The sequence below is a fragment of the Colletotrichum gloeosporioides genome (genome assembly GCF_011800055.1).
Source record: "Colletotrichum gloeosporioides strain Lc1 chromosome Unknown consensus_81, whole genome shotgun sequence".
Taxonomy (NCBI): Eukaryota; Fungi; Ascomycota; class Sordariomycetes; order Glomerellales; family Glomerellaceae; genus Colletotrichum; species Colletotrichum gloeosporioides.
In genome coordinates this window covers 90,658-118,247 of record NW_025544726.1, presented here as the reverse complement: position 1 = coordinate 118,247, position 27,590 = coordinate 90,658, and the positions used below count along the sequence as shown (strand labels likewise).

Here is a 27,590-nt window from a genome sequence, read left to right as displayed (position 1 = left end):
AGGGCAGCGGGCGCTTGGCGAGCCGAGATGTGGTGAAAGGGACGGGACGGCCCAGCAACTCGGCCCGTGTGTCCCTCACCCATCTATTACACGCCAGCTCCCAACGACCATCGACGCCGCGTTACCCCGCTCCGGCGAGATCCGAGATCGTCAAGATGATCTCGATTAACATCTGAGAATGTCTGAGCCGCAGAGCCCACGGCAACCGAAGGTTTGAGATTTCGTCGTGAGAAGCGGGGTCGCTGAAAGCAGAAGCTTGATTCTTGCAAACGGGCTGCTGTGGTCTTACAATGCTAACTGTAACAGAGTCTGAGGGAATAGTCTTCGTCGTCTCGGGACCTTGGATAATGGCCAACGGACTATGACCTGTCATAGGTCCAGTTTAGGGAAGGAATTTTGGTTATGTTGAAAACCTACAGGCTACACACTTGACATAGTCCACAGTATGTTTATTCTGTCATAGAACGGAGTGGAATTATCTGTGCTGCCGCGTATATAAAGCCGCCAGCTTCAGAAGTAGATAAAGAATGCTTTCCTTAGCATCACCACATCTCCAACGTTTCCCCCCATTGTATGCCTCTTACAGCCATCATGCTCTTACGTGCAATTCATCTCCTCACCCTCAGTGCTGTAGCTGTTTGGGCCCAGCAAGCTCCCCTCGCCGGTAGCAAGGGAAGCTGCCTCTCCTCCTCCAACGCCAACAGAGCCGCCGCCCTCTCCACATGCTGCCCAACTCCAGCCACCGAGGGCAAGGGTACCGTCGACGGCACCGTCTTCACCTATACCTGCGGCAAATACGCCTCCCCGTACGAGAGCTCTGGCCAGAACACCGCCAGCCCGCGCGACTGCGCCCAGCTCTGCGCGCATGACCCGACCTGCGTCGCGGCCACCTGGGCCAGCATCAACGGGCTATGCTACGTAACCAGAGAGGGCACCTCATTCGGGCCCAAGCTCGGCAAGAGTTTTATCCTCATAGCCAAGACCGAGGAGACGCCCACCGACGACCCGTCTGTAGCGGACCCGGCCGCCATCGCGCAGTGTAACAACGAGAAGGACGCCATTCGCCGGGAGATGACGAACCAGTGCGAGATGGAGGTGCAGGGGCAGAAGGCGGCGCACCAGAGCGCGCTGAGGCAGGCGGAGGACCGCTGTAAGGAGGAGAAGGCGCAGTGCGAGGCGGACAAGAGCCGGCAGGTGACGGCGGCTCGGGACCAGTGCAATGCGGACAAGGCCGGGCTGGAGCATGACCGGGAGATGTGCGAAGAGGAGAAGAGCCAGCAGAGTCAGGAGTGTAGGTCTCAGGTGGATGGCTTGCAGAAGCAGGTGCAGGATCTCGAAGACCAGGTGAGGTCCGGGTCCGACTCTGGCTCCGGATCGGGCACGGGCTCGGGATCAGGTTCTGGGTCCGGTACTGGATCCGGCACCGGCTCGGGTTCAGGCAGCGGCACCGGCTCGAGCTCTGGATCAGGCTCGAACACGTTCCTTCAGGCTGGCGATTCAGACTGCGAAAACATCAGTACCTTCGCCAATTGCAAGCCCGGATGCAAGAGATTCGCCATCGACGGGGTGCCGTACGAGCTCAGATGCAATGCCTTTGCCCAACGGACGGCATTGCAGAAATCGAACGCATACGCTACGATCAACGAATGCTTGGCATACAAGTGCAACAAGGAATCGAACTGCCTGGGAGTTGGATGGCAGCCCAACGTGAGTACCGTGCTTTGTTTCTTTCCCCGGATTTCTGCCGGATTGATGGACAATGAGACTGACGTTTTCTCTTTTTCCTTCCGATCCAGGGCTGGTGCGTGTTCCATTACCCAGCTAAGCCAGGATTGCCGGCCAACGTTGTGCCGGCTGGCGGCAATCGCCATAACGTGATGAAGGTCAACCCTTAAAGCCGGTATTGCAGGTTGAGGTGCCGGTCTCTTCGGTCAACGGACCTATGGTATTTTCATGGTCATCAACCGGGATAGGTCTTTGGATCTATACTTGGTGCACTGTGTAACGACGGGATTTGAGGGTCAGGCTCATAGTAATATTGTGAGGCGTTGCCCTTTCTTTGTCTTGAATCTACCATCTTCGCATCGATTGAATGATGTCAACTTTGACTCGAAGGCTTAGGAACTTCTCTCTTGGTATCTCTAACGTAACTTACCAGAGGGCGTTGTGCAGCATTGTGGTTGTCGTTTGAGATTCTAAAGGGTGAATCAAGCAATCAGGTCCATCTCACGATGCTCTTCCTCTTGGTCAGCACCACGTCCGACTGCGGGCAGGTTGTACAGCGAGGTGCCGTTGGCGCATCCCACGGCCCTGGGCCAGGAAGTCATGCTTAGGATTCTGAATGAGACTTTAGGGTGCTAGGAGGCGTGATCTACGAAATGCAAGGAGATTGAAGTTGGGCGTAAACAGAGTGTTACGTGCAACTTAGTGCAGAGGAGCATCAAATCAGAGATTCGTTAGGTATTATCACGGAGGCATGTGTAAAACAGCCGCCTGTCGTAGCCTCGCGGGGGATGAGACCTAGTAAACATCGTAATTGAATCTCAACAGCTCCCAAATACAGTAAAGCGCCTACATGTCGATGTTTGGCGGTTGATGTGAAAGAAACACCACGCAAATACCACCAGACACTTTCAACTCTCAGAGCTTTGGGTTTACATCCGGCAACCGAAAGCTTGTTGACGGCTGTGAGACCAGTCAGAGTTTCTTTAAGATTGTGGGGAGAGTTTGTATTTCTCCGCAGGAATGATTTGCGGGGGCTGCCTTTTGGTATTCATTCTCGCCGGGGTTGAGGAGAGCTTTGCGGTGCAGCTCAGCTGAGGCTTTCAGCGTCTGAATGAATCACCAACAGAGTTACCCCGCGCGGAGATCTGACTTATCGGAGTATGGGGAAGAGATTGAGTCTCTGCGACGACGAGCTCAAAAAAAGAGACTGGCGCCGAGTGATATGGTGCATTTGCATGTTGGCAATTGCTTTTGCGATGAAAGCACAACAACCACCAAGCCACTGAAGAAACAAATATATGAAAGCAAAGCCACAGTTACACAGGAAACCTGGGGATCGGCCCCAGCCCGTTAATTCCCAGGAACGCGCAAGGCGGCAATACCATGCCCGTTCAAGACAAGCTGGGGAGAGCTTCGGCGTCAGATGTGCCTCGGGAAGCGCGCAATTGAGTTTAGCGACCGCACGCGGCACGCGGCGCCGGGCGGCCATTCCAAGCGGTTCCCGCCCGCGCGGGGGAGGCGAAATAGGGCGTGGGAAACATTTCAGACAAAAAACGGCGTGATCCTAGTCGCACGTGTAGCGCCATTGAGCAACGTCGGCCGGAATTCGAGGCGCGGGACGGCGGCTGATGGAGGCCGTTGCATCCCGCTGCCGCGAACAATCTCGTGGTGTCGCCAATGAGAAAGGCGGCGACGTCAATCCTTGCGACGATCTCCAGGGCCGCGGGCCAGGCACGGGATGCAGAAGAAACGGATGGAAGGGGAGGGGGAAAGGGATTGGCATGTGATTCTCCATCTAGCGACAGGGGTGATTGGGTTGGAAGGAGAGAACCGGAATCTGTTTTTCTATCAGTGGTCATTTTCGCGCAGTTCCCACTGAGGAGCCACTTTTGGGACAGCAATTGTGAGCGATCGTTGGTGACATGGGTGGTGCGCAATTTGTTGGCGTTGGTTGCTTCTGACTTGTGATGAGCCGAGATTCTTGGAGAACCTTGGGCAAGGTAATAAAATGGAGATTAAACTTGATAGTGTTCCAGCAGATAATACGAGCAAACACAGGCACGCGAGTAAAGGAAAGTACCGACTCCGCGTGCTGCCTCGGCCAGGTCCGGGGGAGGCGGAGTGTCCGGCCGAGGCAGCCCGGACTCGCAACTGCCAACTGAAGGTCACGGTGGAAGGTGGTCCTCCCTAAAGAGTGAGTCGGCCTCAACCCCCTGGCATTTCGTTGAGCGACTATCCCCGATAAGGGAAGCGGTGACGACTTCTGCCGCGACCCTAGGGTTGGCGGTGCGTCATGCTTCCCTCAACAGCACCGCTGGGCAGGAAGACCCCGGCACCGGCACATCCAGCTGCAGTTGCACTCGCTGACACTCGCCTGGCAGCTTCTTTCCCTCCAGGGATGCGACTGGGGGAGGTGATTGGGGATGGAGAGGAAGGAGGTGGGCGGTGACCCTGCTTGCCCAGCCAAACCGGCACTGACACCGCAAATAGAGGGGCAAAAACACATGCTGTCGTTGTCTCGCTTTATTTTTTATTTTTTTTCTGCCACCACTGCCACTGCCGTGACCCAAGACACTGTCCACCCACGATCCATACCTCACGAGGTGACCACACACAAGCCCATCCCGCCTGTCCGCCCGCCGATACGGATCCCCAGCAGCTGCCAAGCACCCACCTCAAGCTAAAGCGCCTGTCTGGACTGCCCGTACCCATCCGCGCCGACCGCACCTTACCCGAATCTGGACCTGGACCTGACCGGGACCCTCCTCCCTTACACCGTACCCAGTACATAATAGATAAACTTCTTCCACACCCCCTCTCTCGACGCTCCCTCCAGCTCTGCCTCATGCTCTTCCGCCTGCGATCCGTTGTTTCACTCGCAAGAAGCAGCTTTCCCCAACGACGATTCTACTCCTCCACCACAATGGCTTCCCTCGGCGCCGAAAAGAAGCACAAGGTCACCGTGGTGGGCTCTGGTAACTGGTAAGCTATCACCATCACCACCGCCTGCGAGCTGCACACGACGCTAACCAACCTCTCCCAGGGGCTCAACCATCTCCAAGATCGTGGCCGAAAACACAAAAGCCCACCCGGATCTGTTCGAGGAGGACGTCCACATGTGGGTGTACGAAGAAGACGTCGTCCTCGACGCCTCCTCCCCCTATCACGACCCCGCCGTCGGCTCCTCCCCGCAGAAGCTCACCTCCGTCATCAACAAGTACCACGAAAACACCAAATACCTGCCCGGCATCAAGCTCCCCCACAACCTCGTCGCCAACCCCTCCCTCCAGAACGCTGTCAAGGACTCCACCATCCTCGTCTTCAACCTCCCCCACCAGTTTATCGGCAACGTCTGCAAGCAGCTGCGCGGCCACATCCTCCCCTTCGCCCGCGGCGTCTCCTGCATCAAGGGCGTCAACGTCTCCGACGACGGCATCTCCCTCTTCTCCGAGTGGATCGGCGACGGCCTCGGCATCTACTGCGGCGCCCTCTCCGGCGCAAACATCGCCTCCGAGATCGCCGCAGAGAAGTGGTCAGAGACCACCATCGCCTACGACCCGCCCCCGATGGACAACTCCCGCGCACCCACCCCGCGCTCCACCTCCCCGAACCCCAACGGCAACGGCATCGCCCCGTTGACGCCTGTCGAGATGCAGCACAAGGACGCCCGCGGCCGCACCTCCAAGACGAAGCTCACCCCCGTCCCCGCAGAGTACCCGCCCCTCGACCACCAGATCTTCAAGACCCTCTTCCACCGCCCCTACTTCCACGTCCGCCTGGTCTCCGACGTCGCCGGCGTCTCCCTCGGCGGCGCCCTCAAGAACATCGTCGCGCTTGCCGCCGGTTTTGTGGATGGCCGCGGCTGGGGTGACAACGCAAAGGCCGCAATCATGCGCGTCGGCCTGCTCGAGATGGTCAACTTTGGCAAGGAGTTCTTCGGGCAGACGGTGCACACGGGCACCTTCACCGAGGAGTCGGCGGGCGTTGCGGATTTGATCACGTCGTGCAGCGGTGGACGCAACTTCAAGTGCGCCAAGATGGCCGTCGAGGAGGGATTGAGCGTGCAGGAGATTGAGAAGCGGGAGCTCAACGGCCAGCTGCTGCAGGGCACGAGCACCGCCAAGGAGGTCAACAGCTTCCTGAAGGCGAGGGGGCTGGAGAAGGACTACCCGCTGTTCACGGCCGTGAACGGCATTCTCGAGGGGCGGTACAGCGTTGACGATATTCCGAGCCTTATCTCGGATGACTAGATGAGCAGGATGAACAATGTTAATGGCATGTGTGGATATGTGGGCACTGAGACGGGAGGATTCTTGGGCTGGGTTTGAAAGATAGGCGCGCATTGATATCCCTGGATTGAATACCACAGCGGCATGGTGTGGGATGGACGGATGTATGTAGACGGATTCAAGCAATGAAAAAGCTATTCTGATCAATTTGGTATCCTCTACGCTCTACCTAAAAATCGAAAACTCCTTTCTGACCCTAACACCTACCAATCCCGCATCAACAGATTCATCTTCTCCATGTCGCTAGCCGGCGCCCGCCTCCACCTCTTGTCCTCCTCCTCCGTCCTCTCCCCATCCCCAAACACGGGCTTCAGCACCGCATCGTACCCCATCCACAACATATTAAACACCACACTCAGACTCACGCCCAACCACAGCGGCACTTTCCCCTCCTTATTCGCGACCCACTTGTTCAGCTGGAAGAAGAGCAGCATCACCGGGAAGAAAATGCCGGTAAGCAGCCACTGCGCCAGCTGCTGCCGGCAGCTCGTCACCGTGTATGGCTGCAGCGAAGCAAGCCAGGCCTGGTAGTCGTCCGGCAGCTCGTGCTCGGCGGCGCCGTCGGTGATGAGCTTGAGGTAGCGCGCCGAGGGCTGCGCGTAGGTCGGGTCCGGGCGGCGCGGGGGCGTGATGAGGTGGTAGTACCACTTTTTGCGCGGGTCGGAGGGCTTATCGTCACCGTCGTCGTCGCCATCTTTGGGGTTCTTATCGTCTTCGGGGGCGTCCGGGATCGCGGGGGAGTAGAGCGTGTGCGCGAAGAACGGCTTCGGGATGTCGATGGGCGGCTTCTCGGGCACGGAGACGCGCGGCGGGAGGGGGATGCAGGGCGTCAGGATGTCGAGGTAGGACGACCCGCCGCCCTCGGTGGCTACGATGGTGGCGTAGTCTTCGGGTGTGACTTCGTAGACGACGCCGTAGAGGCCCTTGGACCAGCCCAGATCCGGGGGCGTCTTTGTGGGTGCTCCCTTCTCCACATCCGCGGTTGGGTGTGGTGGTTGCGGCAGCGGCGGGACGGGGGGCAGTTTCGGCGGGTCAGACGGGTCCGGGAGCTGCGGGACCTTGCGCGGCGCGGTGTTGGCGAAGCACGGCTCGCGGTACGGCAGGCCCGGCAAGTCGAAGATGAGGGAGAGCGCGGGGGCGGAGACGTTTGTTTGGGAGAGGGGCCGGATGCCGCGTGCGCCGAGGAATGTTTCGGCGGAGAGGTTGGAGCCGTAGGCGAGGTAGAGGACTGATGTCGCTTCAGAGGAGGATTCGGAGGAGGCGGCGGCGAGGCGGGCGGGGGATGTGCGCGGGATGCTCGAGATGGGCGGGTAGGTGTGCTTTGGTTTGGAGAAGGTCGCTTCGTGGAGGCGGTTTAGGAGGGCGAGGGAGTCGCAGTGTCGTGAGGATGCCATCTTTGGGCGATGGGCACGCGCCGGCGGGTGGCGATTGGTGCTTGTGGCCGGGTTGAGCTGATGATAAGATGGATGCTGGTGCGGGAGGGGCGTTTCGACGGGTATTTGTTTGGTTGGGGAGACGGGGAAGCTGGGATGATGCTGGATTCGGTGTGAGATGGGATGATGGTTGAGAGGAGGGTCGGCGGTTGGGAGGAGGTTTATTTTCCCATTGGGTTTGTCGGAGGTTTTCTGGTTTGGATGACGACGCTTGGGCGATGCGCGGGAATGGGGGATGCGACGCCTGGGACTATCGCTGCGGGCGCCGGGCGGCGGACGGGAGCGTGATTATGTAAGGCGTGGGATGCCGGCGGAGTTTGATGGCGGAGTGGAGATTGGACGCCGGATTCTTGTTTGGTGGAGACGGGGCGGCGGAGGGACCGCCGATGTGAAGTATCACCAAGTCCAAGGTTTTCGGTCGGATGCGTATTTTGCAACGGGTTTTCATATAACATATCCCATTTCCAATTTTCTTCCCCGCGATGATATTGCTCCGATTTTGGCGTCAGATAGCAGCAGTCTAGGAAGACAGCTGGTGCCACCTTTCATTTTTCGCACCTGGGAAGGAGCCATGCTGACTTACACCATCCCGACGCACCTTCACTCCTTCCACCTTTCTCATGAGACACTATTGACGGTGACTCCCGGATGCAAGTTCTTTCTTGCTAATAAACAAGCACCACCGTGCTTTCTCTAGCTACTCGTCGCGTCCTTTAATTATGAGTTTTGCTAGTCGGGCAGTGTTATCTAGCTATCCGGGCAGTATTTATACAAAGTATATATATATATAATCCGTAGCCCGTTTCTAAGTAACTATTTTATTTCCTATTCTCACTTTTATTATTATTCTATATTATCTATTGTTATTATCGTCGTCGTTATCTTTGTTACTATTTCTATTATTCTCTCTATAATCACAGATTATAGGGGATACTACCCTGATAGCTAACGAACACTGCCCGACTAGCAAAACTCTTAATTATAACGTCACTGTGCTACCGTCATAATACCAGAAGTCTTCATTCTTTTGTGAAGGTTCCCCGTAGTCAGGCTAATAAAGACAGACTGTAAAGCTCTATTTACTACAATTAGCGGCCATAGCAGCTCTAATGTGCGGCTCTCGGCCTTCTGGCTTACGACCATTTCAGCGCTTCCTGGGCACAGTTCACAACAGCCACCACAGAACCAACCCGGCTGCCTCTAAGCTACCTCCAACATCTCAACTCTGCCTTTCTGGGTGGACCCTGGGACCGCTAAGCCAGCCGCATCCTTCGAGTCGCCTGAAAGGGAACTTCTGTGCAATCCACCAGTTACAGCCACCTTCGACATTTCCCGTCCGTTCTGAACAGGGTCGCCCCCCTTGGAAAACAAAGATCAACGTCTTCCAAACGGAGATTACTCGTCTCCGGATAGAAAAAGTAGAAGATGGGCACAAACGATAAATTCATGGCCATGAAGATCAAATATGCCTTCCACTGCAGGCGGTTGATGATGACTGGCGTTATCATAACGACGGTGAAGTTCCATAGCCAGTTGGAGCTAACTCCTAACGCCGTTCCACGTGCCCGAGCCTCCAGAGGGAGGATCTCGGGCACGTAGACCCACGGCACGCAGTTGACGCTCATGCCGAAGATGAGCATATACACAAAGAAAAAGGCAATGGAGGCCGTCGCAAAGACATGTCCGTTGGGGCTTTCGGCTTGCGATAGCAGGGCGGCGACTAAGAGCATACAGATGCTCAGGCCCAAGCAGCCGCTGATCATGGTCTTCCGGCGGCCCATCCGGTCGAGGGCTAGAGACGGAAGGATGGAGCCGAACATGAACATCATGTTGATGCAGCCCCCGAGGATCTGAGCTGTACGGGTCGTTGTGCCGACGTTCTGGACGAGAACCGAAGGGATGTAGTAGACAACCAGATTAATGCCGCCTGCTTGGTTCATGAACTGAATACCCCACGCTAGCAGCACGCGGTACCCAGTCCGCACGTTATCGTTCCTGAAGATACTAAAAAGAGACTTCGACGTATTTCCAGCTCCATTGTATCCGATAGCTTGAGTAATTGCAGTTCGCTCGCGGATAATGTGATCATTCGTAGGTTGCATATCGTAGATTTTGCAAAGCACATCCACAGCCTCAGCCTCGCGACCATGGTTGAAGAGCCAGTGTGGCGACTCGGGTAGGGCGAACATGAGAACGATGACTACCAAGGCGAACACCATCTGGAAGGCAATCGGCAGACGCCACGCGATAGCACCGCCGACGAACGACATGCCGAAGTCGAACCAGTAGGCGATCACGATGCCTACGCCTACAAACAGGACCTCCGCGGACACCAGCCGTCCGCGGGTCGTGTGGTCGCAGAGTTCGGCTTGATACCTGTGGTCATTCGCGCGTCAGTCGAGCCTTCATTCCGGGTCTCAGCTTGATCCATCTGCAACTTACATTGGAACCGTGGATGTTTTGATACCCGTGCCGAGGCCGGTGATGACTCTTCCAATGATGAGGTGCGGCACGTGGAAGGCGGTCGTCTGCAGCGTAGCACCGATGACGACGAGGCTCATGGCCAGCCAGATGGCTCTCCGACGGCCCAGGATGTCGCCAAAGAAGAAATTCACTGGTGACGAACGTCATTAGCGTGGGCTCTACTGCCATTGGGTGCTGATGCTCCGAAGAGACCATCCATGAGACGTGGGTGGGCAAAAGAGCAATTGGGGCACAGGAGTTGAGGACGAGGTCCACGTACACACGCAGCCACCGAGACATCCCAAGTTGTAACACGATACAATGAAGCCTGTCAATGTGTCCGAGGGGTGGTCGAATTGGCGGAGCCAGTCGTCGTTGTGCAAGATGCCTCCGAAAACGCCCTGGTCGTATCCGAAGAGGACGAATGCAATCAAGCAACAGACCGTGATGCCGGCCTGGACGCTTTTACCTCGTCCTAACGTGAAGAACATTCTTTCTTGTTCCCAGTGAGTGAAAGATGATGTATGGAGGCTGCAAAGGTCGTTGCAGAGGTCGGGCCACCTGGGAAAAGAAAAGAAATGTCTTTAATGATATAGCAGTTCAACACTTCGAGGGCCCGGCTGAAGTTATACTTTTAGGAAAAACCATGATGGTCTGTTGTTGTTCAGGGCCGGTACGAAAGTACATCACAAGTTTGGCTTGTCCAGAGCGCTCAGCTGTACTTCGGACGAGTACTTTCACATCCTCCATTCTTGGCATGGGTCGGTCCAAGAACCGGATTTGCCAGCAAAATGTCCCCCAATTCTCTCCCCAGGCGGCATTCTTCTCCACGCTTGTCAACGTGCTGTGGAGGCGGGGAAGAAAATAGATCAGATTGTGTGGGGTAACAAGCGGCATACACTAGTACTTAGTTCGATGGAGATGGGACATCACGAAATAAGATGACTATATTCCCAATTGGGGGGGCACTTGCTTGGGGCTGTCTGCGCTTGTATCGACTTAACGTTTTGCGGCCGGCGCATGCGCTTGCACTTACGTCCATCGGGACAATGCCTGCGCGGGACAGGGGTTGGAGACGCGGTGACACATGGTCTCGATGCACAGACGGCCTCGATGGCACGAGGGTTAGGATAGCCGCTTCGGGCATGTAATTATAGTCTGCAAGTCAACAATGCCTTCAAGACCTTTAGGCAAATATACCCGCTACATGTTACACGTGAAGATCGTCGTTTGTTCCTCGCTCTGATTGGCACCATATTGAGTGAAAAAGATGGTCTTCTTTCGGACAATCACGCAAAGTAATCAGTGTTCGAGTTTCCACAGTACTCGAAGATCTCTGGCCCTGTCAGACGTTTTCCACCCCGTGCTTCTTTCAATCGTCGCAAGCTGTCTCAGAATGGCCATCTTCTCTGCTGGAAAGTCATCCATGTCTGGATCCAGCTCGGCAGGCTGCTCATCGTGACGTGGAAGACCAGCTGGGCCCCGCGAATAAGTCGTTGCGTGGGAGAGGTTTGAGCTTGGCTCGTCATCGCAGTAACCCGCCAGGCTACGTTGCCTGTGCCGTGACTTGTCTGCGGGGTGATTGAGATCATGTTTGCGGCCGGGACGCAATTTCCACCCCCCAAACACCCGCCCCGCAATGTACAATGGCTGAAGCTGGTTGACCCAGTTGGGGCTGGAGACATCTCGTGAGCAATCCAGGGCCCCGAAGCTCTCTGTGGTATAACTCACTGTGATTCGTTGCTCATGCTGAGGCCACCAAGCTGCCGTGCGTGCCATACGGGATCGAGCTGTCGCGACAAGGCATTAGTTAGAGATTTGTGATGGCAGGACGTCGCGTTGGTCAAGGGTAAGGGGGGATTCCTCCGAAACAGCTTTCGTGAGGAATCAGCAGGAGTGGGCTCCTCACCACGTCTTGGTCTGTGGCGTCTAGGCAGGACTGCAACAAGCCAGTTTGCAGAAGCAGGATACATCCCGCGTGGTAGAATGTGTGTCCGCAAACTTCGCCAAGAGTAAGCAGAGACCTGACCAGCGGCTACGCAGGGAAACGGTATTCTCTTACTAGGAGAAGACGTTGCAAAAACGACAGTGGGGAAGGGATTCGACCTTGTTGGGCCTGCCGACATAAGGGGAAGCGCATCTTTGGGACGGTAGCTCAGCCACGCCTGAAGCTCTTTCCATAGATCGTCGACGATGGGCGCCACCTCTGGCGAGGATAATGTCGCATTTTGTAACATAGGACCGGCGACGTTGACAATCTTGGCAAAGATCAAGATGGCGAGGTTGCAGTAGTCGTCAAGATCGTTCTTGGCCGCAACGGAAGCGACTGACTCATCTCGAACCCAGGAATCCGTGGGAATAAGTGTGGACTGTTCCATGATGAACGCGGCCCAGACATCTGACCTGTGCGGTTAGCAACAGAGCACCTAAGAATGTCCGAGGCAGGAGGCAGGGAAGGGGGGCTGCGTGAGATACCGATCCTCGCAAATGCCCAGAAGCAGGTTTTGACGATGCCTTCGCTATCACCGTTCCAATTTCGCATCCTGAGAAGGCCCGCACAGCCCTGGAGAGACTCGTCAGCTAAACGTCCACCACGGCGTCTCGGTTTGCGCGCAAACGAACTCGCAGGTGCCGCCTCCATTCGGAAACTCCAGACGCCATCATCTCGTATACACAAAGCAACGTGCACGTCGCCAGGATAGATGGATCGGCGACGTTGGGATCATGCCTCAAGAGGAACTGTATTGTATCCTGGTATAGGTTCAGGGTCAGCTGGCTTGACCCGCCCTTCGCGTTGTCGAGTTGACGAGAGGCCAAGGCCATGGCGGCGGAAGAGAAAGCCATCGACTTCATCAGCTTGTGGATTCCCTTGACGGTGAAGTGCATTTCGGAATCGGTCGTGTTGCACCATGTCCCTGTCTCCCGTAGGTAGTAAGAAATGAGCCTAGCGCGCAGCGCATCCGAGACCGAAGGCGGCGGATCGGGTAGCGGCGACGCATTTTGAGAAACGGCCTGGCCGAGAGAAAAGGGGGGTATGAAAGCGCCGGCTCCCTCAGCCTGGGATGTCGATGCCGCCAGGCGGCCATCCGGTATCAATGGAGGCGTGACGTGCTGGAACGGGGGGTATAGCTGTTCGCACTCATCGAGGCGAGCCGTCTGCGTGGCGGTATTGGGATCTCCGGTTGGACCGTCGACGGGTGATTCGTCAAGGACATTGTTAGCTTGGCCGCAGCAACGGACATGGGAGCTCGTGAGCTCTCCAGTCGAGGCCGTGGATTCGTTTCCGTCCGTCTCGTCGACGACTTGCTGCGGAGTTGTCACATCCGGACCCCCCTGGAAGAGAACGTCTTTATCGGCAACTCCTTGCTGCAGTCGCGGGTTAGTCTTTCACCCCAAAAAAAAAAAAGAAGAAAAAAAAAAAAGGAACCGTGTCGGAGGGGCGTTCCTTGTGAGGAACCTTACTACGGCAGAGCCTTGGAAAACATGTTCACCGCGTGGGGGCCGCCCAGAACGCAACTGTGTCTCGATAGAGGTCAGAGTTGCGACGTCTGTGTCGGAGAGACGGAGCATGCGGGAGGGATGGAATGATATCTTCAGACCCCACTCGCAGGCTAGACTTCTGTTTTCACAATTGAGACATGCCGGTCGCTTGCCATCGCCTAGTCGCTCCGAAATGTTATTACCGGCAAGTCGAAGCACATTTGACGGGCGGGGGACTGGAGTTATGCAACGCACATTTCCTCTTTCTGTTGCGGCAGGGCAGGCTATTGTCTCCATGTCAGACCAGTATGATACCGACGAGACTGTTGAGAGCGAGGCAGGGAACAAACGACAGTCGGACTTACCATCCCAAGCGAGATCTAGTTCGCGGGGGCATATTGTGGGTCGTAGTTGTAGTCGACTTGTAAAGCGGCGCCTACGTTTGCTGTGACGGCAGTGATGTCACACGAGACTCTTGACGGCGATGAAATGGGAGTGTCTTCCAAAGTCGAATTTCCATTGAGATTGTTGTGGCCTTCGCCTGCTTTTGGGTCTCGTCTGCTCGGGACGTCTCTCCCGGCGCTCGCGCTTCCACATGCCCAGATTGGCACAACGCAAGCGCTCGCGCTCAGACCGTTCTGTCCTGTTGACTGCGGAGCACATCCCATGGATCCCACCATGTAATTATGCCCTCCCTCATCACCAACAGCAACAACAGAAACGCACTCAGCAGGCTCAAATCTGGCGCCAATAACCGCCCTGCTCCGCGACAAAGCAGCCAAAGATGGACCGGCCGGGAGGAGCTGGCACACGGCATGCGAAGAACGAGGCTGAATCGAATCGAAGACAATCCCACGTCCTGCTGCCGCTCAATGATAAAAAGACGGACGGACGGCCATGCCTATGCCTGTGCCTATGCCTGTGCCGCTGACCAGACACAACACGTAAGGGAACCAACGGTTTCTGACTATCCTTTCGTTTCCCTGAGTCTCCCTCAACTTTCCAGGTCGCTTGACTTGCGAACAAGATCCAAAAAAATGTCCACTGGCAAGGAAGTCATCATCATCGGCGGGGGTGTATCAGGGCTCGGCATGGCCATCCAGCTGAAGCGCCTCCTCGGCCACGACAACTTCACGCTGTATGAGAAGTCGGACAACATTGGCGGAACTTGGTGGCACAACAGGTACCCTGCCTGTGCCTGCGACATCCCAAGCCACTTCTACTCATATAGCTTCGCTATGAAGCCGGACTGGACGACGACGTACCCGGGACGCAATGAGCTCCACGCCTACTTCTTTTCCGTGGCCGAGAAGTTCAACATCCTGCCTCACTGTCGCTTCAACGTCATGTGTACGAGCCTCACCTGGGACAACGACCGGGCCGTCTGGATCTGCGAGTTCAAGAGCACCGTCACGGGTGAGACCTTCACCCGCGAAGCTCCTGTCGTGGTCAGCGCCATAGGAACGCTGGACCGACCCTACGTGCCCGAGATTGCAGGGAACGAATCCTTCGAGGGCGAAGTTTTCCACAGCGCCAGATGGAACCACGACGTCAACTTCAAGAACAAGAATGTGGTTGTCCTTGGAAACGGGGCTTCTGCAACCCAGTTCGTCCCCGAGCTGGTCAAGGACGTCGGACCCAGCGGCAGCGTCACACAGCTGGTGAAGAGCGCGCACTGGTGGACCAAGCGGGTGAGCAGCATCCCCTGCCGGCCGAGCCCGCAATCTCGAACGTGCGTGCTGACGAGAATCCCAGGGAAACCCAAAGTACTCGGAAACGTTCAAGGCCGTCATGAAGTACGTCCCGCTCGCTGCGCGCGTGTATCGCGTTTACCTGGCCTGGGAGCTGGAGAAGGTCTTCTTCTCGTTTCTCATGACGCCCGGCGGCGCCCGCATGAGGCAGAAGATTCGCGGCGCCACGTACGAGTATATCGAGAAGGACGCGCCGGCGGAGTACCGCGACATCCTCAAGCCCAACTACGAGCCCGGCTGCAAGCGACGGGTCAACACGGCGACGTACCTTGCCGCCCTGCACTCTCCCAAGATGCACCTGGCCAAGGACTCGGCGGTCAAGCTTCATCCTCGCCATGTCGAGACGGCCAGCGGCAAACGTTACCCCGCGGACGTGCTTGTCTTCGCGACAGGCTTCCTGACCCAGAAGTGGCTGTACCCGCTGGAGATCCGGGGCATCGGGGGTCGCGAGATCCACGACGTGTGGGACGGTGCCGGGGGCGCGGAGGCGTACAAGGGCACCCTTGTGACCGGGTTCCCCAACTTCTTCATCCTGTATGGGCCAAATGCGGCCACCGGACAGCACTCGGTTATCTTCCACTCCGAGTGCCAGATCAACTTTTCGTGCCGTCTCCTGCGACCCGTCCTCCGGAGACGCTCGCCGGTTGACTCCATCATGCCCACGCCCAAGGCGCAGAGGCGCGATCTCCAGTGGGTCCACGGCAAGGTCCAAGGACTCGTGTTCAACAGTGGTTGCCAGAGCTGGTGGATGGACCCCGTCACGAAGAAGAACACCTTCATCTACCCGGACCCCATGTACAAGTACTGGCTCAGGACCATCTTCCCCCGCTGGTCCGACTTTCGGATCAGGGGACCCGCCGGCGATCAGCAACAAAGTTCGGGTATGGGCAAGGTTCTGGCTGCATTCGTGGGTTTGGGGGCTGCTTTTGCCATCTACAGCGCTGCTGTTGACTGGAAGCCGGCGGTCCAGTACGCGGCCCTGATGAGCTCCCGGCTCAAGTGGGAGTAACTGATAATCAACTGGTAGACATAGTGGATCAGGGGGGGGGCTGCAGAAGTGATGTGTGTAGCAGAGATTGATCAATACAGCCGTTGACTTGACGTTTTCACCCGCAGTCATCTCTACTCACACGTTGTATTTCACAAATTAAACTTGGACACAGATTGAGTGGATTGACAAGGTTGCTGCGGTGACGATGTCCAGAATAAACACAAATACCCTATGCAGACATGGCAAGGCAGGAAAACCAGCCACGTCAACATTTTCCGCTTCTCTGAAGAATTGACCACGATCACAAATGATGGCCACGAAGCACCCACCCACCCACATTGGTAATGGTGTAGTGCAGGAGAGTCAGAGTATCAAAGAGGGCAGCTGGAAGCGTCGATTTCTTCCCGGAGGCAGGGTGTGGTAAAATACGCTTTATTCGCTTTATTAGCGCCAATGGCAGGTTAATCGAGGCACACCGCAAAATTGATATCACAGATAGTCTCAGACACCGATGTTCGTGAAGGAGTGAGGCTAGGCTTTGCCGTTAAAGTGCAAACGCAAGCGCCGCCAGGGGCAGCCCACAAAGTCACTCATGGCGAGTGGAGCTCGATTGTCACTGGGGGTTGCTCCAGCCTGGGGATGGATGCAAGGATGGACAGTGAGGGCATTACATCATGTTAGATATGCCTCTAAATATTGCGGTTACAAAACCTTGGCACGCTACACTCGGAACGACGAGTTGCAGGATTTAAACGTCTGGTCAGTCCTTTGCTCCTTGGACTTGAGGTTGTCGACAGAAACACCCCTTGCCAAACCTAGTAATTAGTGATCACGCGCCGGAAGACCCTCCCTCCCCCGCCTCCTCCTTTCAACATGAGCCCGTTCATTTTTCATGGCTTAACGGGAAATCTCAAGGTCAATCGCCCTCAGAAAATCAAGGTTGGAATCGAGAACGACTTCCTGTCTCTCACCAAACAAAAGCTGGGCCTGGCGCGATACCCAGAGGAGCAGATCGACTTCGGACCCCAAGACTGGAGCCAAGGAGCCAAAGTATCGGCAGTGAAGGAGCTCGCCGAATACTGGCAAAACACGTACGATTGGAGCGCGCAAGAGGTGAGCCCTTGCAGTCAACCACGCTGCATGAACAAACATTCTCTCTTGTCTTCAGCGATATTTTACTGACGACCTCATCTCGGCCATAGGAACTTCTCAATACCATATTCAACCACTACCTTGTCAAGGTCGATGTCCCAGGCTATGGCAGTCTCGTCCTTCACTTCACCCATACAGCGTCTTCAAGGCCCGGCGCCATACCTTTGCTCTTCTCTCATGGCTGGCCGGGCTCCTTTGTAGAAGCCGCCCGTGTGGTCCGGGAGCTTACGGAACCCAGCGACCCGGAACAGCAGGCCTTTCATCACGTCGCTCCGTCGATCCCCGGCTTCGGCTTCTCCCCAGCCCCCTCCGTGTCTGGGGTGGGGCCCGAGATCGTCGCGCGGGCCTACAAGATACTCATGACGGACGTGCTGGGCTACAAGTGGTTCGTCACGCAAGGGGGCGATTTCGGCTCGTTCATCACCCGGTCCATCGCGCTGCAGTATCCCGCCGTCGTTAGGGCACAGCACCTGAACATGTTCCCAGTCCCGCCGCCGAAACCCTTCTCGGCGCCCAGGGCCTATCTCCGGTGGTGTCTCTCCAGGTTTTTCTACACCCCCTTTGAGAACGAGGCGTTGAGGGTGAGGCGGAATTTCGAGGTCGACCAGAGCGGTTATCTAGAGCAGCAAAAGACCCGGCCACAGACTCTCGGGTTTGCGCTTGGGGATTCCCCTCTCGGCCTGCTCGCTTGGTTTGTGGAGAAGATTCACGACTGGGGTGACGTCGAGGAGGCATTCACCAACGACACCATCATCACCCTCGTCATGATGCACTGGATTCAAGGCGCCACTCCTGGATTGAGGTTCTATCGCGAGGCGTTCGGCTCCCGTCGCGAGGCCGAAAAGACTTTCGAGGCCTACGTCGCCTGTCCCACTGGCGTCAGCATGTACGCCAAAGAACAGCTCCACGTAAGTCGGCGTCATATCTGTCCAAACTTTTCACATGCAAGGGGGCTTACAGTCAATTCCAGTGTCCAAAGGACTGGGCCCAGCAGGCCGCAAATGTGCAGTTCTGGAAGGAATATGAGATGGGCGGTCACTTCTCGTCCCTGGAATGCCCAGATAACTTCATCAAGGACATCAGGGAGTTTTTCTGCTCCAAGAATGTCAAGGATTCTATTGAGGAAGTTCGGTAGCTTAGCATCAATACCAGGCGAGCATTTACCTGTAATGACTCCTTGGAAGTAACAACACTCAGTAATATACTTTGAATTATCCACCCGTTCTTTTCCACTATCGTCGGAACTCTACTAGAGGGCTGGTGGTAGAGCATTAGCAGGCGGGCTAATAGAAACCAAAACATTAGGCTAATAGTCCTCAAAGCTTCTTCTACTGCTACTTTCTGCGAAGGGCTAGTCTTAAGCTTATTTAACTATCGAATGCTCTATTAGTATTTACTTTAATTAAGGAGCAGGAGGGAAGTTCTCCCTATTTGCGTTAAGGCTCTACTACTAGCGTATTATACTATATAATAATACCACTAAATACATAGTCTTAAAGGAAACACTTATGAGTTATCTACATCTTAACAGAACTTCCTAAAAGCAATAATTGTACTAAGACGCCCCACGTATCCTAAAGAATATAATCGTTAAAGTCTCATTAACTTCCTGGGAATTAAGGGGTAGCCTTATGCGTCGTTCTAGTTTTATTGAGAATACAGGTAATATCCTAGGCTTTCTCACTACTCAGACCGTCTCAGACCATGAGAAGCAAATATTTTTGTGGGATTCTGTCACGCCTTAATCTCATAAGAAGTGTATAAGCCGCTGTCTTGGCTATGTTCTTCAGTCTCTCTTCTATCCTCCTCACAATCAACAGTCTAAACGATAACGTTCGCTACTATCGTTTTACAAACCACGTTCTTTACGAAGACTCCCCTTCGCCACACTCTTTATCTAAAATCAAGTTCTCTATATCTACTCTCTTCATAGGCATCGCCACCATCTCCTCCGTGGCCGCCTCCCCCATGCCCGTCGCCGAGGTCTCCGTGGCCAACTAGAAAGTTCCCCGCGACGCCGCAGCCTCAGCCTTCGCCTCTCAGGATAACTTTGAGCAGCCTGAAGCTGTCGAGACTAGCGACCTCGCCCTGACCACCGATCTCGAGTCCCCCTCCACCGGCCTGAGCAAGCGCGCCATGAACTCCAAGTTCAAGATCCACGTCGTCAACACCGCCGCCCGGGCTCTCGGCATCATCATCATCGACTGCACTATCAACCTGCTGCCAGGCAGCCACGAGAGCACCACGGCCAACTTTGACAAGCTCACAAATGTCCGCACCAACGGCCCTGTCGTTGCTACCCACTTCGAGGGTGGCGCAAACCCACTGGCCGCGGCGCAGAATGCCGTCTCTAACTTTGCGACGAGCATGGTTTCTGGTGTCATTGATCTCTCCTTCAATGCGGCTGGTGTTGCTACCGGTATTGCCTCGTCTACTGGTATTCACCTTGGCAGCACTGTCGTTGCGAAGTCGCTGCATATTTTCAATGAGAACAACGCGAAGATTAGTGCAATCAACCTTTAAGCTGGATCCTTTGGGAGGTATAATGATATGATTGAGGGCATGAATTGGGACGGTGTTTCGCTCTGGGTTGAGGTTTTTTCCAACCCTGTTTTGGTCTCAGCCGATATAGTTTTTTGCTCCTCCTAGTTTTGCGAACTTGAAACGAGTTTTGAAATTAGGTTTTGTGGTTCCCGCGTATAGATTTAGACCACAGATCAGAATATAAATGAGTTGGTAGCACGCCTGACCTAATAGCAAGATAATTATATGAAGTGGGAACGTTAGATAGAGCGATAGTGCAACGGAGACCGCCTGATCAATCCTTCTGTATCTACGCAGCTTTATTTCCTGTGTAGTCAATCACGTGTGTTGAAGAAGATAGTAGAAGCAATAATATTTCTTAGTAGCGACGACGATAGTATTAACAGTAACGAGAGTACTAAGTGACGACGGCAACGATAACGATAGTAATAACGCTAATAACAACGACGGTAACTCCAGATATAATGACGGTAAGGTAGAGTATAGCTAACAGGAAAAATAGTCGTTCTAGCACCAGAAATCAGGCAGTTTCATACAAAGATTATCTAAGACCATGGGTTTAGAGAGAACGACCAAGGCACATATCAGTGCACAGCCGTACAGCAGCCAATAGTGTCGCTCATGTTGGGTCGATCACCAACCGTATAAGCAGGGGTCAGTGGGATCAGGCTGTGGAAGTTATCAAGGACTGCCAAGAAACGTATTGATTCGCTGACAGCATTTTTCTGACCCCATACGATTGCTGACTTGGACTCCAAGCGCGTCCTTCACCGATCAAATGCACCTGGCCCACCGACTCATCTTTCCCGCTCTTCTACCTCCTACACGAAAGTTTGCATTACTCCAGTCTGCCTCGCCACGTCATCTCGCGGCATCAATTTTCCGAGATCAGCACGAAATTCTAAAATTATGAGCATTAGATGGTTGTGACGTTGAGGTATCTCATTCACAAACCAGAGCAACAACATGTCGAGTCAGTATGCTGGACGAAAGCGTCGGGTCTCATCTTTGGAATTCAGTACGGAGGAAAACAGCACAGCGCGGATCAAAACGGAGCACACCAACTCAGGTGCTGGCAAACAGTATAACAACTCTCATTCTGGTACTCAGTACAACGCCGAAAAAATAAAAATAGGTATGGCTTTCATCATACCCGTGGCAAACGACTCTCTCTCTCTCTCTCTCTCTCTCTTGCTTTGTTTCTATCCAAAGAAATCTCTACCCCGCTCGAGGAAAAACGACTCTGCCCCGCTCTGCTAATGCTTGAGGAATGCATCCTGCTCCCAAAGCGCATTTCTATAACGAGTAAGGATCAGTATACTAACATGGCATGTAGTCAACCAGGAAAAGGACAGGTTCCTCGCCGATCTACGAGTCACTGATCCCCGCGACGACAAGACCCGCATTCAGCGGACTAAAGGCGATCTTCTAGTCGACTCATATCGATGGATACTTCAAAATGACGAGTTCTGTCAGTGGCTAGCTGAAAGACGTCTGTTATGGATCAAAGGCGACCCAGGCAAAGGGAAAACAATGCTCTTATGTGGCATAATCGACGAGCTTCTCAAAGAGGGATATGATTCAACCGTTTTCTTCTTCTGTCAGGCTGCAGACGCGCGAATCAATACTGCAAACTCGGTTCTCAGGGGTCTACTTTATCTGATACTTGATCAGAGACCGGCCCTTTGCGAACATATCCGCGGAAAGTATGACAAGGCAGGGGCTGGGAGACAGCTATTCGAGGATGCGAATAGCTGGGAGGTTTTGTGCGCAATGATCAAATCCGCGGTCAGCCATGAAACTCTACATGACATTATTCTGGTTATCGATGCTCTCGACGAATGCATTTCGGGCCTTGATCAGCTTATCCGATTGATCACCGATTTAGCAGGAAACGTCAAAATCATCGTCTCCAGTCGTCCCGAGCCAAGAATTGACAGGGCCTTGACCGTCGCTTTACGTGACACAAAGATCTACCTGTCTCTGGAGCTAAACGAGGACGTCATTTCAGCCGCCGTGAATAGTTATATACATCACCAGGTGGACAAATTGGCGGTTCTGAAAGGCTTTGACGACAATTTAAAAATCAAAGTCCGCGACTATCTTTTCACGAAAGCCGATAGTACCTTCCTCTGGGTTGCTTTGGTATATGAGCAGCTAGCAGACAGTCGTGTCCGCCCAAGGCATATTGAGCGAAAGCTTGACGAGTTTCCCCCCGGATTAGACTCACTGTACCAGCGAATCTTGGATCTCATCCTTGGTTCGCTGGACAGTGAAGACTGCAGACAGGTTTTAGCAATCATGGCGACTGTGTCTCGTCCGATTGATTTGACAGAGCTTGCCCTGCTACTTGACCATATGGAGTTCTTAGGTGAGATTGTCGAAGAGTGCAGTTCTCTTTTGACTGTAAAAGGAGGAATTATCTACTTCATACACCAATCGGCAAAAGATTTCCTCATTGGACGGACAGACAGAATCATGCCTGCCGGGTTGGGTCTCAGCCATAACCAGATCTTATCGAAGCTCCTCCAGTCCATGTTCAAGACGTTTAAGCGCAATATCTACGGCATTAAAGAACCCAGACTTTCGCTCGACGAGATCTGTGTCCCATCTCCCAACCCCCTGTTACCCGTTAGATACGCATGCGTCTATTGGGCCGATCACCTCACATATAAAGACGCGGGACAACAGCAGTTCGCCGAAGTTTATTCCTTCGTTACAAAACACTTTCTTCACTAGCTAGAGGCCTTAAGTCTCTTGCGAAGTGTGCCCATAAGCATATTATCGATGTCTCGCACCCTGAAAATCATTAAGGTTCGTCGCTTTCATAACATTCTACTCTCAGGGTTAACTGATAGCCTATAGGCCTCAAAACAGCCAGAAGAAGGAATACTTTTAGTTAGAGATGCACTTCGTTTCACCCGGTATTTTCAGGCCCCGATCGAAGTCAATCCGTTACAACCTTACCTCTCGGCACTCATGTTCAGTTCTACAAATAGCATCATAAGATGGCTGTTTTGAGATGAAGAGCTGAGGTGGTCCAGGATGCCAGAAACAGATTGGACTCCATGTCTGCAAACCCTCAAAGGACACGACAACCATGTTGTTTCTATGAACTTCTCCCTTAATGAAACTATAATAGCCTCCTTATCTATAGATAACACTATCAAGCTATAGACCACAACAACAGGCCAGTATGTACAAACGCTCTAAACTAGAGGTCCAGCTAATTTAACAGCCTTCTTAATTAATAAGATCACACTCGTATTAGCTTTATAACTTTTTATTAAACTTTAGGATATTAGAACTAGAACCTGTTTTAAAAAGATCCCTACTTATAGCAGTCCTTCCTTAATTGCTTTCTCACACGATTAGGCTTCAAATTACCTATACTATAGATACCTATAGGTAGCTATATAAATAGGTTAGGTTATAAGTAGACCTAAGTTATAAGTAGATAGGTTTACTAGGTATATAGGTAAATATAAATATAGGTATAGGTAGAGATTCTACTTATACCTATAGGGTTATAAGTAATATTATACCTCCTAAAATTATAGTATATTATAATAACTATTATAATAATTTTATATAAAATTTCATTTTAGTAGTATAGGTTTATAAATAGAAACTTAACTATTATATATCTTTAAAATATATTATATATAGTTTCTACTATTTAGTTTTATATTCTTATTACTAAATTCTTTAAATTCTTAATCTAATTAAACTATTTCTTATTCTATAGTTCTAAAGTTACTATTTCCTATTTATATTATTTAATACTTAGGGATTTTTCACTTTAAATCTATATTATCTAGCTATATATTTAATAGTTTTTTATATTTATTATTATTCTCTTATATTATTTTAAAAGAACTTTTTTATCTAATACTAAAGATATTACTACTATTTCCTTTATTAAAAAGTTCCTTAGTTATAGAACTATCTTCTATATTTCTATTAGTTATATTACTACTACTAAAGATTTTTTATAGAGTATAACCTCTATTAAAGAAGGCTTAAATCCTATTATAGAGGTTAATATTCTACTTATCTCTATTACCTTACTCTTTATTTTAATAGTTACTAATTACCTTAGAAATATTACTATTATTAAGTAATTCTTAGTTATTATTAATATAATTAGTCTTCTCTTTATTTATATTACTTAGCTCTTTATTCCCTTAATTTTTATTCCCTTAAGCTTTATTCCTCTAAGCTTTATTCTCTTAAGCTTTATTTCCTTAGATTTTATTTCTTTAAACTTTATTCCCTTAAACTTTATTCCTTTAAGCTTTATTCCTTTAGGCTTTATTCTATTAATTATTAGTTCCCTCTAGAGTATTAATATTACTTTTAGTCTAAAGAGTAGTATTTCTATTTATAGTAATTTTAGAGGAAATAATTATATTAGTAATATTAAAGCTATTCTAAATATCTTAGTAGGTATTAAGAGATAGTAATTAAGGCTAGCTAGGATACTCTAATATAGTAGTATCTAAAAGTATATCTAATTTATAGTTACTTAAAATAGAGATACTATCTTCTTAATTAACTTTAGTTCTCTTTTTTACTTTAGGTATACTTATAGACCTCTTTTACTTTATAGAAGTCTTCTTAATAATAATACCCTTCTTAGTTTTAAGAATAGCTTTATTACTTTTAGGTTTATATTAAATAGTTAAATTTAGTTTTAAGGTTATATATAGATAATTCTAGAACTAAGTTTTACTAATAGCTCTCTAATAATAGTTAATATATATAGTATATTTTAAAATAATATAAGTAAAGTAAAATAATAAAATAGAAATAAAATAAAGTATTTTTTTATATACTACCTAACTATAAAGTATTTATTCCTTAGGATAATATATAAATCTTTTTAACTAAAGTAAGATCTTTAGTATTAATAGTAATTTAGTAGGTATAAATAGCTACCTATATATATACTGAAAAATANAAAATAAGATCTTTAGTATTAATAATAACTTAGTAGGCGTAAATAGCTACCTATATATATATTAAAAAATATTAGTAAAGAATTTAAAAAAAGAAATAAAAATATATTATTAAATATAGAAACTAAGAGGGTTTTAGAACTCTCCTATAATACTTTAAGAGTAGAAGCTTAAATATAGTTAGGCGTAGTAGAGTAAACCTTATAGTATTTAAGTATAATCTCTTTAATAAAATTCTTAAAGGATATCTTTAGAATTAAAAGCTTATATAAGGCTTAGATATAGTATATTTCCTAAAGAATATAGTCTTTAAAATATTAATATTATAATAATTTTTAAGAATTATAATAATCTAACTTATATCTAGGCTTATATTTATAGGCTAGTACTTATTATCTAACTATATAGGATAGCTTCTTTATAATAGTCTTATAGGTAGTCTTAGGAGTAGTCTTATTAGTAGTTTTATTAGTAGTCTTACTAGTAGTTTTATTAGTAGTCTTAGGAGTAGTCTTATAAGTAATCTACTTAAGTATATTTCTAGTACTACCTATACTATTACTATATTAATATATAAGTATTATAGATTTATATCTATAAGAAATTAGCTTTTAAGAAAGGATAAAGATATTAAAATAAAAATATTTATATAAATAGAAGAATAAACTATATAAAATTATAGTAGTGATATATTTATAGAGAGAAGAAAAAAAATAACCTTAATTAGTTAGTAGATTTAAAAAAAGAGGTTATATATACTAACTATACTATATCTAGGATTTAGTAGGTATAACACACCTCTATTACTATAGTAATAATAACTCTTACCTTAAAATAATTATATAACCTATATAAGTAGTCTATATAGCTATATTATAGAAATTTTAAATCTACCCTAATAGAATTAATCTTACCTCTTATAACTAATAAAATAAAACTATTATAAGTATAATTTTAAATATCTTAAATTATTTATACTAAATCTCTCTAATCTATCTATTAAGGTATACCTATAGATATATCCCTACTACTATATATTTATAATTTATACCTATAAAGTTATTATAATAATCTATAGTGTTATTATAATAATTATTTCTATAAGTTACCTTATTAGCTTTAGTATAAGAGAGAAGTAGAAAACTATAGGGTATTATTCTATTAATCCCTATATTATAAAGATATAAAAGTATATTAATAATATAACTAATATTAAGGCTAAGTTTTACTAGCTAAAGTAGTAGCTAAATACTAGAATAATATATATAAAGAAAATAATAATCTAAGAGTATTTAAATTAGAATTCCCTAAATAAGGCGTAGTAAAATATTATAATTAAAAAAATAAAAATATAAATATATTAGAATATATAAGTTATATTTTTAAAAAGTTTAGAAATTTACTAATAAAAATCTAGAATAGATAGAGGATATCACTTATCCTAATTTAATCCTTATTTTATTTTACTTATTCTAATTATACTACTACTACTTATATATTTAGCTACTAATATAGTAAAAAATATACTAAAGAAGTATAGATAACCTACTCTAAAACCTAAACCTATAATATAGCTATCCTTAAATAATCCTTAGTAAGTATTATAAGAACTTAGCTACTACTCTTATAATTCTTTAATTAGCCTATTTATATTTAATATCTAAGTATAGAGAACTTATTAATACTATATTTAAGTTTAAGATATCTTTAAAGATAATTATAGTTTAAATTAGGAAGATATTCCTCTATATAAACTAATTAAGTTTAAATAAAATCTCTTAGTTAAGATTATAATTAATTTAAATTTTAAGAATAAAAATAGAGGTAGATAAGAGGTAGAAAGTAAATAACTTTAATATAAAATAAAGGTTATCCCTAAAGTTATTAAGTATATAAGTTTTTCTAAATATTATTAAGGAGTTCTTATTTATTCTTTCTTAGTAAACTACTATTATTAGATATTAATAATTCTATATAGTATAGTTTATAACTTTAAACTTATTTTAGTTAAAGCTATTATATTTCTATTAGTTCCTTTAAGAAATAGAGAAGATTTTTAAGGATATTAATATTATAAGAGTAGGAGAAAGATTCCCTTAAACTTAAGACTTCTTTATACTTAAAGAAATTTTCTTTATATTAGTTTTTTAGAAATTCTCCTCCTTAAAATTTATAAAAGAGAAAAAGAGAATCTTTTAGAAAATAAGTAGTATATAGAAATAGAAGTAATAAATAATATTAAGGAGATTTCTTATATAATAAAATCTAATAAAATAATTTAAGTTAGTAGAACTTAAGAATAAGATATATTTAGGTTCTTAAAAGTTATCTCTTAATAAATTATATATATAGCTACTAATTCTCTTTTTATAAACTAATAAGAAAGTAAGTCTAAGATATTATTAGTAATACTATAGTAGGTATTAATAAGAACTAAATTAAACTTCTAGGTCCTATTAGAATATAAGAGAATATAAATAAGGTATTAATAACTAATATAGAGGTTATTAATATAATCTAATATATCTATAAATTAAAACTAACTCTAATTCCTATTTAGCTTAAAATACTAAATTAAGTGAAATTATACCTAAGGGAATAGTAATAGTTTAATAATAAGATAATATTTTATATCTTTTAGTTTAAATTCCTACTATAAAGATAGAATAAGAGGTATAAAAAGATATATACCTAAAGAAGTAAGATATAATAAATATAAGTTTAATAATACTATTATATTTTAATTTAAGTTTTTTAAACTAAGATTAAATAAGAGGTCTAAGAGAATATATACCTACTCT

The 27,590-nt window shown here is 48.6% G+C and overlaps 9 protein-coding genes across 9 annotated transcripts; 6 read left to right on the top strand and 3 right to left on the bottom strand.

Annotated features, from left to right (window-relative positions):
• Window positions 1-591: 591 nt before the first annotated feature.
• Window positions 592-1,895, top strand: GCG54_00001060 (uncharacterized protein; the record flags this gene model as incomplete). The annotated part of the gene is made up of 2 exons (XM_045401187.1): window positions 592-1,707; window positions 1,797-1,895. The coding sequence occupies 2 exons, from the start codon at window positions 592-594 to the stop codon at window positions 1,893-1,895; spliced, it is 1,215 nt and encodes a 404-aa protein (XP_045259112.1).
• Window positions 1,896-4,570: 2,675 nt separating this feature from the next.
• GCG54_00001059 (Glycerol-3-phosphate dehydrogenase [NAD(+)]) lies at window positions 4,571-5,975 on the top strand (the record flags this gene model as incomplete). Its single annotated transcript, XM_045401186.1, has 2 exons — window positions 4,571-4,690; window positions 4,788-5,975. The coding sequence occupies 2 exons, from the start codon at window positions 4,571-4,573 to the stop codon at window positions 5,973-5,975; spliced, it is 1,308 nt and encodes a 435-aa protein (XP_045259111.1).
• Window positions 5,976-6,217: 242 nt separating this feature from the next.
• On the bottom strand, window positions 6,218-7,408 carry GCG54_00001058 (Gamma-glutamyl cyclotransferase aclK; the record flags this gene model as incomplete). The annotated part of the gene is made up of 1 exon (XM_045401185.1): window positions 6,218-7,408. One exon carries the CDS (start codon window positions 7,406-7,408, stop codon window positions 6,218-6,220), a length of 1,191 nt encoding a protein of 396 aa, XP_045259110.1.
• A 1,349-nt stretch (window positions 7,409-8,757) lies between these two features.
• Window positions 8,758-10,401, bottom strand: GCG54_00001057 (Sugar transporter STL1; the record flags this gene model as incomplete). The annotated part of the gene is made up of 3 exons (XM_045401184.1): window positions 8,758-9,823; window positions 9,890-10,061; window positions 10,191-10,401. The coding sequence occupies 3 exons, from the start codon at window positions 10,399-10,401 to the stop codon at window positions 8,758-8,760; spliced, it is 1,449 nt and encodes a 482-aa protein (XP_045259109.1).
• An 811-nt stretch (window positions 10,402-11,212) lies between these two features.
• GCG54_00001056 (uncharacterized protein) lies at window positions 11,213-13,687 on the bottom strand (the record flags this gene model as incomplete). The annotated part of the gene is made up of 7 exons (XM_045401183.1): window positions 11,213-11,585; window positions 11,642-11,700; window positions 11,820-11,911; window positions 11,973-12,308; window positions 12,386-12,473; window positions 12,533-13,276; window positions 13,373-13,687. The coding sequence occupies 7 exons, from the start codon at window positions 13,685-13,687 to the stop codon at window positions 11,213-11,215; spliced, it is 2,007 nt and encodes a 668-aa protein (XP_045259108.1).
• Window positions 13,688-14,427: 740 nt separating this feature from the next.
• GCG54_00001055 (FAD-binding monooxygenase ktnD) lies at window positions 14,428-16,150 on the top strand (the record flags this gene model as incomplete). Its single annotated transcript, XM_045401182.1, has 2 exons — window positions 14,428-15,081; window positions 15,146-16,150. The coding sequence occupies 2 exons, from the start codon at window positions 14,428-14,430 to the stop codon at window positions 16,148-16,150; spliced, it is 1,659 nt and encodes a 552-aa protein (XP_045259107.1).
• An 855-nt stretch (window positions 16,151-17,005) lies between these two features.
• On the top strand, window positions 17,006-18,419 carry GCG54_00001054 (putative epoxide hydrolase; the record flags this gene model as incomplete). Its single annotated transcript, XM_045401181.1, has 3 exons — window positions 17,006-17,245; window positions 17,335-18,192; window positions 18,255-18,419. 3 exons carry the CDS (start codon window positions 17,006-17,008, stop codon window positions 18,417-18,419), a joined length of 1,263 nt encoding a protein of 420 aa, XP_045259106.1.
• An 833-nt stretch (window positions 18,420-19,252) lies between these two features.
• GCG54_00001053 (uncharacterized protein) lies at window positions 19,253-19,807 on the top strand (the record flags this gene model as incomplete). Its single annotated transcript, XM_045401180.1, has 2 exons — window positions 19,253-19,273; window positions 19,328-19,807. The coding sequence occupies 2 exons, from the start codon at window positions 19,253-19,255 to the stop codon at window positions 19,805-19,807; spliced, it is 501 nt and encodes a 166-aa protein (XP_045259105.1).
• A 987-nt stretch (window positions 19,808-20,794) lies between these two features.
• Window positions 20,795-22,567, top strand: GCG54_00001052 (Vegetative incompatibility protein HET-E-1; the record flags this gene model as incomplete). The annotated part of the gene is made up of 2 exons (XM_045401179.1): window positions 20,795-20,930; window positions 21,165-22,567. 2 exons carry the CDS (start codon window positions 20,795-20,797, stop codon window positions 22,565-22,567), a joined length of 1,539 nt encoding a protein of 512 aa, XP_045259104.1.
• Window positions 22,568-27,590: the final 5,023 nt, after the last annotated feature.